The 14,237-nt window shown below is 55.0% G+C and overlaps 1 protein-coding gene across 22 annotated transcripts in view; it reads right to left on the reverse strand.

The window, feature by feature from the left end:
• LRP5 (LDL receptor related protein 5) overlaps positions 1–14,237 on the reverse strand; it is a 141,143-nt gene that overhangs the window by 24,327 nt on the left and 102,579 nt on the right. For 9 of the 22 annotated variants that reach the window (XR_012422966.1, XM_074013026.1, XM_074013025.1 and 6 more), the window contains 4 exons: positions 12,916–13,239; positions 10,461–10,660; positions 2,352–2,560; positions 773–963 (listed from right to left, as the gene is read on the reverse strand). Coding sequence is in view for 17 of the 22 variants with exons in the window: in XM_074013026.1 (XP_073869127.1) it covers positions 773–963; positions 2,352–2,560; positions 10,461–10,660; positions 12,916–13,239 (924 nt within the window). In the remaining 5 variants the exon portion in view is untranslated. Of the gene's footprint in view, positions 1–772; positions 1,999–2,351; positions 2,561–10,421; positions 10,661–12,915; positions 13,240–14,237 lie in introns of those variants that run through there. The other 13 variants (XR_012422965.1, XM_065527883.2, XM_074013024.1 and 10 more) reach the window with 3 other exon arrangements.

Below are 14,237 nucleotides of genomic sequence, written 5' to 3' on the forward strand. Positions count from 1 at the left end.
CCCCTGCAAGCATGGCCCCTCCCCTCCCCCACCCACCCCATCGTAAGAGGAAAAGCCACGGGGACCTGCGCCCCCTCTCTAAGCACCAACTCTCTTTTTTTTTTTTTTTTTTTTTTTTTTTTTTTTTTTTTTGAGACTGAGTCTGGCTCTGTCGCCCAGGCTGGAGTGCAGTGGCCGGATCTCAGCTCACTGCAAGCTCCGCCTCCCGGGTTTACGCCATTCTCCTGCCTCAGCCTCCGGAGTAGCTGGGACCACAGGCGCCCGCCACCTCGCCCGGCTAGTTTTTTGTATTTTTTAGTAGAGACGGGGTTTCACTGTGTTAGCCAGGATGGTCTCGATCTCCTGACCTTGTGATCCGCCTGTCTCAGCCTCCCAAAGTGCTGGGATTACAGGCTTGAGCCACCGTGCCCGGCTTCTAAGCACCAACTCTCATTTCTCTCCAGTCCTCACAGCCTAACACAGCCCAGAGCAGAGCAGCTGCTTGTGCAGGTGCCAGGGGCAGAGGCTAGGCTGAAGTCCTGCTCCATCCCCGGCTGTGGGGCCCCAAGCAGCTGGCTCACCCTCTCTGAGCTTCATCTTCTGCCTCTACCCAGTGGGGCTCACTCGGAACCCCAGCCTGGAGTTGTCAGCGTGAGGACTAAACATGCTACATGCAAAGTTCCCGGTGCGGAGCTGGGCTCACGGCAGGTCCCGGACAATCTGGCAGCTGCTGCCATTACTGACGACAAGGCAGGCAGGGTGTCTGCGGCAGGGCAGGCACCGGGGCGCATACCTGACAGGTCGCAGCTCTCAATGCGCTTCAGGTCCGCGTCCACCCAGAACAGCTTGCCTAGTGTATTGTCCACCACCAGGGCCACGGGGCGGATGAGGCCGGTGGTGAAGAGGACCTCGCGCTCAGTGCCGTCCAGGGCTGCGCGTTCGATCTTGGCTGCCCGGTCCTGCATGTTGGTGAAGTACAGGTACCTGCGGGAGGGTGCCAGGTGAAGGATGGGTGCAGGGACGGCGTCTCCTCGGCCAGCGCGGAGCTCAGGGCACCCAGCTGGGCTGTGGCAAGGCCCTGCCTCTCAGGGCTGCCCGAGGCTGACAGGTCACATTCTGTACTAGTTGAACAGTGCTCCCCAAATTCACGTCCACCTCAGAACCTCGGAATGTGAGCTTATTTGGAAACAGGGTCTTCACAAATGTCACGAAGGATCAAGATACGACCACAATGGGTGAGGGTGGGCCCTAAAGCCAAATGAAGTGTCCTTAAGTGACACAGAAGAGGGCACGCAATGTGCCGTCAGAGAGACTGGAGTGACATGACCACAAGTCAAGGGATGCCTGGAGCCACCAGAAACCCAAAGGTTCCCTCAGAGCCTTCAGAGGGCGCAGGGCCCTGCCACACCTTGATCTCAGGCTTCTGGCCTCAGGAACTATGAGAGAACAAGTGTCCATTACTCTCAGCCACTTAGCTTCTGGTAATTTCTGACAGCAGCCACGGGAGACAGATGCAGGCCCCCACAGCTGCTAAGGACCCTGGAGCCCTGGCCATTGGGAGACCAGCTCAGCTGGCTCCTGCATAGCCACCTTACAGACCTGGGGCTCCCACCCACTGACCCCACCGTGTGCTGCAGAGGCTGCACCACCGTGGCCACCATTCCTACCAATGAGGAAACTGAGTCTCCAAGAGGTTATGCCACTCGCCTGAGGTCACGTGGGCAGTAAGTGGCCGAGTCAGGGCTCAAACGCTGGGCTCCTGGCCCAGGACCTGCGCTGGCTGTAGCTCCTGTCTTCATGCCAGCCCCCCAGCTATTGGAGGAAGGCCATCGCGCTCCTGTCCGCCATGCTCAGTTTGGAGCCTGAGTTTCATGTCACGTGGGTTTCGGTCTCCCTCTTTCCCTGGCTATTCCCTCTGGAGACCTTCAGGTCCTGGGTGCCTTCCCACCAACAAGAAGCTCTGACGATCAACAGGTGGGAGCATCGGGGGCCTCCGGGAGGAAGAAGCCCAGGAGCTCCCTGCAGTGGAACAGGAGCGAGTCAACGGGCAGCCCCCATGCCGTGGAAGGGATTTCTGCACAGGGTTCAAGTTTAACAGGGATGGTACAAAACCTACCAACTGCAACTCCCATTGGCCAGCGCTGCCCTGTGACCTCTCAGCAGTGCTACCCCTTCCCTTTTAGCCCTCAGGGCTTTCTGCTTCCCTGGAGTGCCCGTGAAAGAGCCTGTGTTTGCTTTTGGGATCCCGGAAAGCCAACCATTGGATCACCGGGGTGGAAAATCACCCCAGCCTGTGAGAGGCTGGCATTTGGCGGAAGACACGGCGGGCATGCCTGGGGGGCAGCACCCCCACCCACCCATTGGCCTCCTACCCTCGCTCCGCATTGACGACGATGGCCCTGGGCTTGTCGCGGTCCCCACGCAGCACCACCCCCATGGCTTCCCCGCTCAGCCTGTGGACGTTGATGGTATTGGTGGCCTCGCACGTCCAGAACAGCGTCCGGCTGTAGATGTCGATGCTGAGGTCGTGGGGCTGCCTGTCTGGGTTTTGGCCTTGGCTCAGAGAGGTCAAAACAAAGGGCTGTAAGACAAAGAAACCAAGACTCCTGAGCACTGGCTGGAGACCCCCCGGGCACTGGCTGGAGACCCCCAGGCACTGGCGGAGACCCCCGGGCACTGGCTGGAGACCCCCGGGCACTGGTGGAGACCCCTGGGCACTGGCTGGAGACCCCCGGGCACTGGTGGAGACCCCCGGGCACTGGCGGAGACTCCCCGGCACTGGTGGAGACCCCCAGGCACTGGCTGGAGACCCCCGGGCACTGGCTGGAGACCCCCGGGCACTGGCTGGAGACCCCCGGGCACTTGCGGAGACCCCCGGGCGCTGGCTGGAGAGCTCTGGCAGGAGAGCAGAGGCCACGATTCTCGAGTTTAGCCTGAAAGTCAAATCCCAGTACTGGTGTGCGGGTCTCTCCTCTTCAATCAGCTCCTAACTACATGCCCGCCCGAGTATGCCGGAGCGATTCGGACAACGGCCTCTGGAAGAGCTCTTGCTGCCTCGGACTTGATGCCTCATCAGCCAACCCACCGGGGGACCCAGCTGTGTGCCACTAGCCTGGCGCTCCCATGAAGGCTCTGCTGATGGCCAAGAAGGCACCCAGGACCACAGGGCCCTTCCCAACACGTCCCTGTCTTCTCCACCTGCTAGGACGCAAGCTTTTGGACTGCGGCCCTCATGTCCTGTTTTCTCTGCAGGGCACCAAGACAGCCAGTGTGGGGGCCACCCCTTACAACCCCTTCCCCAAGGGCAGGAGGCCAGGTGAGGGGGGAGGCCAGGTGAGGGGGAGGCCAGGTGAGGGAAAGGCCAGGTGAGGGTGGGGGTTAGGTGAAGGTGGGGGACAGGTGCGGGTGCAGGGGTGGGTGAGTGGGTGAGGTGAGGGTACAGGGGAGGTGAGGGTGGGTAGGGCAGGTGAAGGTAAAGGGGCTGGTACAGATGTGGGGGTAGGTCAGGTTGGGGGCCAGGTGAGGGTGGGTGGGGGCAGGTGAGTGTGGGGAATGACCCAGAGCCCCTCTTGAGAACACAGGGCAGCCATATCTCTCAGTGACTCTCAAGGACTCTCCGGGGTCACCGGCCAGGAGATGCTGGAGCGCTGCCTGAGCCCAGCCCACCCTCTGCATCTCAGGGATGAGCCTGGGCTTTTGGGGCCTCGGAAACAGCATCCCTTCAAAGGGATCTTACTGAGCTGATGTAGGAGGAGAGGACAGCCCAGAAGCCTACTGCCCGGGAGGATCTGGTCCCTTTGGGTTACCCTGAAAGACAGCTGCATCCAAGATCCCGAGTGATTTGGCCTGGGGCAAATGGCGCCTGGAGAACCTGGGCTACTGCCACCCAGGCCTGAAGGAAAAGCTCCCCTCTCCCTCCCTTGAGTCAGAGGGAATCATATCAGGATGGTGCTCTGATAGTAAGTCTTTTCAGACTTTATCTAGGTCTTTCAGCAGTTAATAAAACAGGGAGGCAGCAGTGGCTCATGCCCGTGATCCCAGAATGTCGGGAAACCGAGGTGGGAGAATCACATGAGCTGAGGAGTTTGAGACTAGTCTGGGCAATGCAGCAAAACTCCATCTGCATCAAAAAAAATTAAACCAACCAAACCAAAAACACTAGCTCGGTATGGTGACGCAGGCCTACAGTCCCAGCTACTCAGAAGGCTGAGGTGGGAGGATCGCTTAAGCCTGGGAGGCCAAGGCTGCAGTGAGCTATGCTCACACCACCACACCCCAGCCTGGGTGACAGAGTAGGACCCTGTCTCAAAAAAATACAAATAAAACAAAGTCTCTAAGTAGATAAAAAGAAACTTCTTCCCCAGGCCCAGTCTCTTGGACCCAGGTGGAAAGGGTGCCTCCCTCCCCCATACACATACACACACACCCCACACCACACACACACACACACACACACACACACACACACCCCCTATGCTCATACCACTACACATACACACACACCCCACACCACACACACACACACACACACACACACACACACACACACACACACACCCTATGCTCATACTACTACACCCCAGCCTGAAAAATACAAATAAAGTCTCTAAGTAAATAAAAAGAAGCTTCTTCCCCAGGCCCAACCTCTTGGACCCAGGTGGAAAGGGTGCCTCCCTCCCCCATACACATACACACCCCACACACACCACACACCCCACACCACACACACACCCTACACACACCACACACCACACACACATCCTATGCTCATACCACCACACCCCAGCCTGAAAAATACAAATAAAGTCTCTAAGTAAAGAAAAAGAAGCTTCTTCCCCAGGCCCAGCCTCTTGGACCCAGATGGAAAGGGTGCCTCCCTCCCCCATGCATACACACACACCTCACACACACCACACACCACACACACACACACACCCCACACCACACACACCACACACACACCACACACACCACACACACACCCCACACACACCACACACACACACACACACACACACAGCCTTGCTGGGCAGCTGCAAAGACATCATCACTTTCATCAGACACGAAGGATCACGTGTCTTTGTAGATAACAATATCCACATCGCCACAGAGCGACGGACCCTAGGGGGCCATGTGTCAACACCAACTGAACAAATTCCCTCCTAAAAGCCACAGAGCTCTCCAGCTGCGGACCCCGGCCTGGTACAGCTGCCAGGCTGGAAGACAAGCAAGATTCCAGCTACCCTGGCAAAATCAGGCTCACCGTGGAGGGTGGGTCTGTGGGAACCAGATGCAAAACCAGACTTTGGGACAGCAGTCTGGAGAACAACCATCTGAGAAACGTGTACTGTGTGACGTGACACCCTGGCCACACTCCTCTCAGGCGCAAAAACAACACAGCAAACTTTACACGGCTAGCCAGTTTCATAAACCCTGAGCTCTTTTTTTTTTTTTTTTTTGACATGTAGTCTTGCGTGAGACGGAGTCTTACTCTGGAGTACAGTGGCGTGATCTCGGCTCACTGCAAGCTCCACGCCTCCTGGGTTCACGCCATTCTCCTGCCTCAGCCTCCCAACTAGCTGGGACTACAGGTGCCTGCCACCATGTCCAGCTAATTTTTTTTGTATTTTTAGTAGAGACGGGGTTTCACCGTGTTAGCCAGGATGGTCTCGATCTCATGACCTTGTGATCCGCCCGCCTCGGCCTCCCAAAGTGCTGGGATTACAGGTGTGAGCCACCGCACCCAGCCCCTGAGCTTTCTTTTTTTTTTTTTTTTTTTTTTTTGAGATGGAGTCTCGCTCTGTCGCCCAGGCTGGAGTGCAGTGGCCGGATCTCAGCTCACTGCAAGCTCCGCCTCCCGGGTTCACGCCATTCTCCTGCCTCAGCCTCCCGAGTAGTTGGGACTACAGGCGCCCGCCACCTCGCCCAGCTAGTTTTTTGTATTTTTTAGTAGAGACGGGGTTTCACCGTGTTAGCCAGGATGGTCTCGATCTCCTGACCTCGTGATCCGCCCGTCTCGGCCTCCCAAAGTGCTGGGATTACAGGCTTGAGCCACCGCGCCCGGCCTGAGCTTTCTTTTTAATGTTAAGTACAAATACTTACAATTAGTGCAAACTTTCTTACCAGAATCCTATGCAACACCACAGGCAACACGCCTTTTCCTCACTAGAAGAAAACCTTCACCATGGAAGGAAATGTTTAGAGCGGCTTATTCACAACAACCAGAGGAGGAAGCGACCTGGCACCCGTGGATGGATAAATAACAACATGTGGTCCGTACATCCATACCATGATTTTTTTTGAGACGGGGTCTCACTGTGTTGCCCAGGCTGGACGGCAGAGGCACAATCTTGGTTCACTGCAACCTCTCCCTCCCGGGTGCAAGCAATTCTCCTGCCTCAGCCTCCTGAGTAACTGGGATTACAGGTGCGCACCACCACACCCAGCTAATTTGGTACTTTTAGTAGAGCCAGTGTTTCACTACGTTGGCCAGGCTGGTCTCAAACTCCTGACCTCAAGTGATCTGCCCATCTGAGACTCCCAAAGTACTGGGATTAGAGGGTGTGAGCCACCACACCCAGCCCTTACAATGGGTTATTACTCAGGCTTAATTTAAGGAAGGAAATCCTGACACAGGCTGCAACACAGATGAACCTTGAGGACACCATGCCACGTGAAAAAAGCTAGTTACAGAAGGGCAAATATTGGTCTAATTCCACTTACATGTGGTACCTAGAGAAGGCAGAGAGAGACAAAGTAGAATGGTGGCTGTGAGAGCGAGATGAGGAGTGTGTTTAATGCACAGTTTCGGTCCGAGAAGGTGAAGTAGTCTGGAGATGAATGGCGGTGGTGGTTACCATGTGAACTGACTGAATGCCACTGAACTGTCCACTGCAGAATAGGTAAAATGGGCTCACGCCTGTTATCTCAGTACTTTGGGAGGCCGAGGTGGACGGGCTGCTTGAGTCCAGTTCGAGGCCAGCCTGGGCAACACGGTGAAATCTGTCTCTACATAAAATACCATTAGCCAGGTATGGAGGTGCACAACTTGCGCCTGGGAGGTGAAGGCTGCAGCGAGCCAAGAGCCCACCACTGCACTCCAGTCTGGGCGACAGGGCAAGACCTTGTCTCAAAACAAGGCCGGTCACAGTGGCTCACACCTGTAATCTCAGCACTTTGGGAGGCTGAGGCGGGCGGATAACCAGGTTAGAAGTTCGAGACCAGCCTGGCCAACATGGTGAAACCCCGTCTCTGCTAAAAAATACAAAAATTAGCTGGGCATGGTGATGGACCCCTGTAGTCCCAGCTACTCAGGAGGCTGAGGCAGGAGAATCGCTTAAACCTGGGAGGCGGAGGTTGCAGTGAGTCGACACCGTGGCATTCCACTCCAGCCTGGGTGACAGAGTGAGACTCCATCTCAAAAAAGAAAGAAAGACAGAAAGAAAGAAAGAGACAGAAAGGAGAGAGAGAGAGAGAAAGTTAAAATGGCTGGGTGTTGTGGCTCATGCCTGTAATCCCAGCACTTTGGGAGGGTGAGGTGGGCAGATGGCTTGAGTCCAGGAGTTGAGACCAGCCTGGGCAACATAGTGGGTCTCTACAATTAAAAAAATCAGCCAGATGTGGTAGTGTATGCCTGTAGTTCCAGCTACTAGAGAGGCTGAGGTGAGAGGATCACTGGAGCCAGGAGGCTGAGGCTGCAATGAGCCATGATCACACCACTGCACTCCAGCCCGGGCACTGGGGTGAGACCCTGTCTCAAAAACAAGAACAAAATAATTAAAATGGTAAATTTTATGTTATGTATATTTACCACAATAAAAAATAAAAACAATAGAAAACAAAAACCTCGGCCAACTGGATGATAATTTAGACACCATCTTTTGGAGGAGCAGGGGGACCCCTGGTAAAGAATCAAAGCCAGCGTCCACAGAGCACGGCGGCTGCAGGAGGCTGCACCCTAGCGACAGACACGAGAGGGGAAAAGCACATTCTCCAAATTAAGTGGAAAACCTTCTGGGTTTTCTTCCAAGTCTTCATCACCTCTGCCTACCAGACACCAGAAAAGAACGCAGCTCCAATGAGACACTAAGGCAATGTACGCCCAGGAGCTTTCCCAGCATGGGAGCCACACATCCATCAATTAACACGTCCCTTTCTCCAAAGGACTCCACGTGACAGTCACCTGTAGCAAGCAAGATGAAAGGAATCCATTTCCACCATCTGCGCCACAACAGAGGCAATGATCACAGCTGCCCAGGAGAGAAGCTCCAGGGAGCCGGGCATGGCTCTGAATTTCAATTCGACTGACTTTTGCCATCAACCAAGGACACAGACCTCACAGTACAACTCAACTAGAAACTGCTGCGGGAGGAAGGATCTGGTGGAAAGGGGCGTCCAGCCTGTCTGGACAGCACCAGCCTTCAGATGGGGGGCACGACAGCGGAACCGACGGCGGACATGGCGACCCATCTGAAAGTCTTTCCAGACGCTCGGCCTCTCTCTGCCTCAAGAAAGTACCAAGATTTCATCACAATAACACAAGCTCCCACACCGATGCTCAGTGGAGAAAGAGGCCGTGTGGCTCTGTAGTTTTTTGTTTTGTTTTGTTTTGTTTTGAGATGGAGTCTCGCTCTGTTGCCCAGGCTGGAGTGCAATGGCGTGGTCTCAGCTCACTGCAACCTCTGCCTTCCAGGTTCAGCAATTCTCCTGCCTCAGCCTCCTGAGTAGCTGGGACTACAGGTGCTCGCCACCACACCTAGCTAATTTTTGTATATTTAGTAGAGACAGGATTTCACCATGTTGGCCAGGCTGGTCTTGAGCTCCTGACCTCATGATCCACCTGCCTCAGCCTCCCAAAGTGCTGGGATTACATGCGGGCTCTGTAGTTTTTATAAAAGAAGGCTGCTTAGGAGCCAGGCCTGTCCTGGAATTCTACGCTAATGAACCTGTTGTGCCCCATGCTGCAGACTCCAGGTGGGCCTGAGGCCGCCGTGAGCACATCATTCCTGGAACAGGTCACATAAGCCTGACACCGCAAAGTGGTTGCTTCTGCTACAGCAATTGTTTTTTTATTTTTTATTTTTTGAGACGGAGTTTTGCTCTTGTCACCCAGGCTGGAGTGCACTGGTGTGATCTCGGCTCACTGCAACCTCTGCCTCCTGGGTTCAAGTGATTCTCCTGCCTCAGCCTCCTGAGTACCTGGGATTACAGGCACCCACCACCATGCCCAGCTAATTTTTGTATTTTCAGTAGAGATGGGGTTTCACCATGTTGGCCAGGCTGGTCTTGAACTCCTGACCTCGGGTGATCTGCCTACCTCAGCCTCCCAAAGTGCTGGGATTACAGACGTGAGCCACCACACCCAGCCTAGCACTTGTTTTAAAAATGCAAACCTGGCCGGGACACAGTGGCTCACACCTGTAATCCCAGTTATTCAGGAGGCTAAGGCAGGAGAATCGCTTGAACGTAGGAGGCAGAGGTTGCAGCAAGCCGAGATCACACCACTGCACTCCAGGCTGGGTGACAGAGTGAGACTCCATTTCAAAAAAAAAAAAAAAAGCAACTCTGTTCCAACGCAGTGATATATTAGGACAATTTGAGCATAGCACGGTTTCACATTTGCTCATGCACAATTTCCTCCGTGAGACACATTAAGCGAATGCAGAAAACCACAGCCGGCAGGGAACTGCGCAGGGTCACACCCACACACACACCTCCGTCTCTGACCTCCCTGGGCTCACTGCCGGGGCCATGACCCACTCCTCTCCACACCTGGGATGAGAACGTTCCATCTGATTTCCCACAATCCTCCTTCCAGCGCTTCACGAAAACTCACGCACTGCACCCTTCCACACTCATGAGCCAACTCCAGATCTTCCCAAGGTAAAGTGCCGTATTTATTGCAGTGTTAACGTTTATGAATGCACAGTATTGTGGGATATATCTAACCATTTAATGTGCAAAAGGCGCTCTGCTATTTCCCAGGTTCCTCTCTTCTCTTACATGTCACTGACGGAGATTTTGGGGTTTGTGCCCTGGTCCCCTTTTTCCTATGATTCGTGTCATTTTTACTGTGCGATTTTGCAGTGTGGTGACTTTTAGAAGCACATATACTGCATCGTAGCAGAAATGACTGTACAATTCCTACAAAATAAAGGATAAACCTAGATTAACCAGTACCAACTACCCCTGCATGACTCAAGACCACTTTTCTTTCTGGGAAAGAAAAAAGTCCTGTGGGGTTTGACCCCACCATGACTACTTAAACTACTAAGAAACCCAGTTTCTACAGATAATCACAGTCTCGGGGTTCCACGCAGCTCAGGGCTATACCCCGTGACTATGTAATCAAAGCCCAAGTCATCGTTCACCCAGAACCAAGTTCTGTTTCCTGCCTCTGCTAAGGACAAGGGCAGCAGCCTGGAAACCAGCAAGAGGCGCACCTTGGGAAGCACCCCGCACCCTTCCAACGGGGCACCTGCCTGGGTCCCATCGTCCTTGGCTCGCTTGATGTTCTGACGCCCGTCCACCCAGTAGATGAACTTGTCCAGTGGGTCATAGTCGATGGCTTTGACGTTCCTCAGCCCATGCAGGGGCAGGATGAGATCCGGGCTGTGCTGGTCATCCGGGATCATCCGACTGATGGCAGATTTCTGGCTGAACAGCAAGAAGGTGGTGGGCGCTAGAGGAGGCAAAGATAGGGCTGCAGGTGGGTGTCTGGAAGCCAAAGAGGAGCTGGCGGGCGGGACAGACCACCACTTGACTACAACAGGTGGCTCAGCATCCACCCCGCTGGAGGTCCACGGGAAAGATGGGGGGACCAGGGCTGTTTCTCGGGGGTGCGCTATGGGGAATTTCATTCTCCATGTCATATGTGTCTCTGCTGTTTCAAAGTACAAGTTTTATTTTTGAAATAGATTATTTATTTATTTATTTTGAGACGGAGTCTCGCACTGTTGCCCAGGCTAGACGATCTTGGCTCACTGCAAGCTCCGCCTCCCGGGTTCACGCCATTCTTCTGCCTCAACCTCCCAAGTAGCCAGGACTACAGGGGCCCGCCACCACACCCAGTTAATTTTTTGTATTTTTAGTACAGACGGGGTTTCACTGGGTTAGCCAGGATGGTCTTGATCTCCTGACCGCATGATCCGCCCGCCTCGGCCTCCAAAGTGCTGGGATTACAGGTGTGAGCCACTGCGCCCTGCATTTATTTATTTGAGACAGAGTTTCGCTCTTGTTGTCCAGGCTAGAGTGCAGTGGCACAAACTCGGCTCACCTGAAACTTCTCCTTCCCAAGTTCAAGCAATTCTCCTGTCTCAGCCTCCCGAGTAGCTAGGATTACAGGTGTGCCCCACCATGCCTGGCTAATTTTTTATTTTTAGTAGAGATGGGGTTTCACCATATTGGCCAGGCTGATCTTGAACTCCTGACCTCGGGTGATCCGCCCACCTCAGCTTCCCAAATTGCTAGGATTACAGCCGTAAGCCACCACGCCCAGCCCAATAAATGTATTTTTAAATGATGAAAACTTAAGACAGAAGGCAGGTAATGGTGTGAACATTGGTGGTGGAATGGTAGTGAAACTCGTACCCATGAGTGTGTGTGCAGTTTGCTGTGTGCCTATGTGTACACCAGTGAACTGCAGAAAACCGGGCACAGTCAACGACAAGCCCAGGAGGAGACTCTCCTCGAGGGTGTCAGTGAGCAGCATGTGCCACCACAGGGCAGCCCCGGAATCAAGCTGGGCCTCCTCTCAGTGCACTGGCGGCAGGACCGGAAGAACCAGCTCTCTAGCAGGACCAGGACATCCAGCGGCCTCTCCCCCTCAGCAGCAAACAGAGTCCTGGCCTGAGTCCTGCCTGGGTTCAGAAGCTGTGGCACTTCGGGCTATGGTGACTGGTCCGAAATCCAAGTCACTGCACCAGGTCTGCCGGGCACAGGACGGGGACTCTGAGTCATGGCAACCCCTCCTTGCCATGGGTTACCTGCACCTCCGTTTGACTCTCCAAGATCATGGCCCCAGGGAGGCATGGTGAGCAACAGCACTAAAGACAGTCCAGGCATGGAAAGTCCCAGACTCTGGCCCAGGCCCATCTCCTGCCAGCCTGGGCCTCGAACAGCCCCTTAACCTTTGCAAGCCTCAAGTTCCCCATCCATGCAGCTGGGACAGGCAAGACCAGCCCTGCCGGTGCCCAGGTCTACATGAGACTCCAACGGGGCCTGGATGACAAACAGCTTTATAAACGATCAAGTTCTGCGTCGGGAATCATAACCAGCTCACTGCTGATGTCATGGGGGAAGAGCCTGCCAACAGGAAGCACATGTCCTCCAGAGGGGCCATAGGAAAGTCACTCTTCTCATCACTGACATGAGAACAAAGAGGCTCACCTGCTTCCGAGGGTCAGGGCAAAAATTCCCCGAACTGATCCAGGCTGCCTGGCAAGGGTGTTCAGGAGCAGGGACTCTTGAGCCAGCCTGCCACAGTCAACCCTGGCTCAACCCGCTCCGGTCGTATGGCCTTGGGTGGGTTGCCACACCTCTCTGTGCGTCGGGTTCCTTGTATGTGAGATGGGACCATGCTACTCCCCACCCTCCAGGCTTGACGAGTAAATGAGCGCTGTGGAAAGCACTCAGCATCCTGCTGGCAGTATGAGCGAGCGCCCTTCCCCCGTGACTGGCTTTCACACCCAAAGATCCTTTCCGAGACCTGCCAGCTGAGGGGTTTTGGCCATTTACCTGTGTCCTGATGAAGCAACAAGTCCACCCAGCCTGGACCTGGACCTTCAGGTAGCATCATGCAGCTTGTGCAGTGCACAACCTACCCAACCATCTATGTACACCCAGGAACCCCAGATGAGAAACTTCTTTCAGCGTCAGCTCCCAGAACCAGTCTGATCTAACGAGGGAGTGAGGTGCAGGGGACCGCGAGGCACTTACGGCTGCAGTTGCGGCTGCTGGGGTCCAGGGTGTGGTGTGAGGCACAGCCGCAGCGGTGGCCGCCGGGGATGGCAAGGCACAGCTGCCCGCACTGCCCGTTGTTGTGCATGCAGTCGTTGAGGCCATCCTGGCGGGAGGAGTGGAACACCAGGATGTCCATCACGAAGTCCAGGTGGCCCTGGATGAGGGTGCGGTTCCGGCCGCTGGTCTTGTCAGCCCGCTCGATGCTGTGCAGATTCCAGTCCGTCCAGTAGATATAATCGCTGTACTGCGTCAGACCGAACGGGTGCGGGAGGTCGTCGGCAATCACAACCCGCTCCTGACCTGCATGGACACACACAGGCACGGTGTCAGCAACAGCACAGCCAAGCCACAGAGCACAGGGCGCCCTGAGGGACAAGCCAGAGTTCAACCCTGCAGCCTAGCGACCACGTGAGTGCCTTAAAGTGTTTGGCCACCTTGGAAAACTGGCAAGATCCACTGAAGAGCAGGCAGGATCTACTAAAATTAAGTGACCTGGCTACAGTCACACAGTTGCTAAGCGGCAGGGCCGGGATTACCACCCAGGCAGGCAACGAGGCTCTATGTTCCTGTGTTCACCATGTCAGGCCTGGCTATGCATCCTTCACTCCCGCAGCAACAAGCCCGGGCCTTCCATGTTATTATTCAAGCACTCAGTAAACATCCGGAGCGTTTAAGTCCAAAACACTGTACGTACAGCAGAATGACGGCCAGGCTGCAATGCACATGGCCACCCTCACTGGCAGGGTCACATGAATTTCCAGGGCTTTTGCTGGTTTTCATCTGAGTCTGTCCTCACTCCGGGGTGATTAATGAGCTTAATCATTTCAGGCAACCACAGCTGTGCTGTGACCGGTTTCTCGCCTGGCAACAGGTTTGCATGTGGCCTGGATGAGCTGGGTCATGGGATTCCCTGCAGAGCTGGTGACAGTACGAAGTCACGTGCAAACCTAGGTACTGGCATCACAAGCCAGGGTGCAGCCCACCCCCAGCAGCAACCGGGACACGGGGTTCAAGTGCCAGCTCTGCCTATGCAGTACGTGGGACAAGGCATGCAGCTGGCCGATGCCCCAGCCTCCTCATCTGGAAAATGGGCACCACACGCCCACCGCAGATGGCGAGTAGCAGTGGTGGTCAGAAGCCAAATTCTTGCTGCCATTCCTGAGCGGTTCGACATGGCTGATGTGCTCAGAGGTTCTGCTATGGTCAAGGTCACCAAAGGTCCCTCTGCCAGGGGCCAAAAGTCAGGGATGCCCAGGTGACCCCCTCCTCCCTTGTCTGCCCTCAAGCCAAGGGCTGCC

The sequence above is a fragment of the Macaca fascicularis genome, chromosome 14, assembly GCF_037993035.2.
Source record: "Macaca fascicularis isolate 582-1 chromosome 14, T2T-MFA8v1.1".
NCBI lineage: Eukaryota > Metazoa > Chordata > Mammalia > Primates > Cercopithecidae > Macaca > Macaca fascicularis.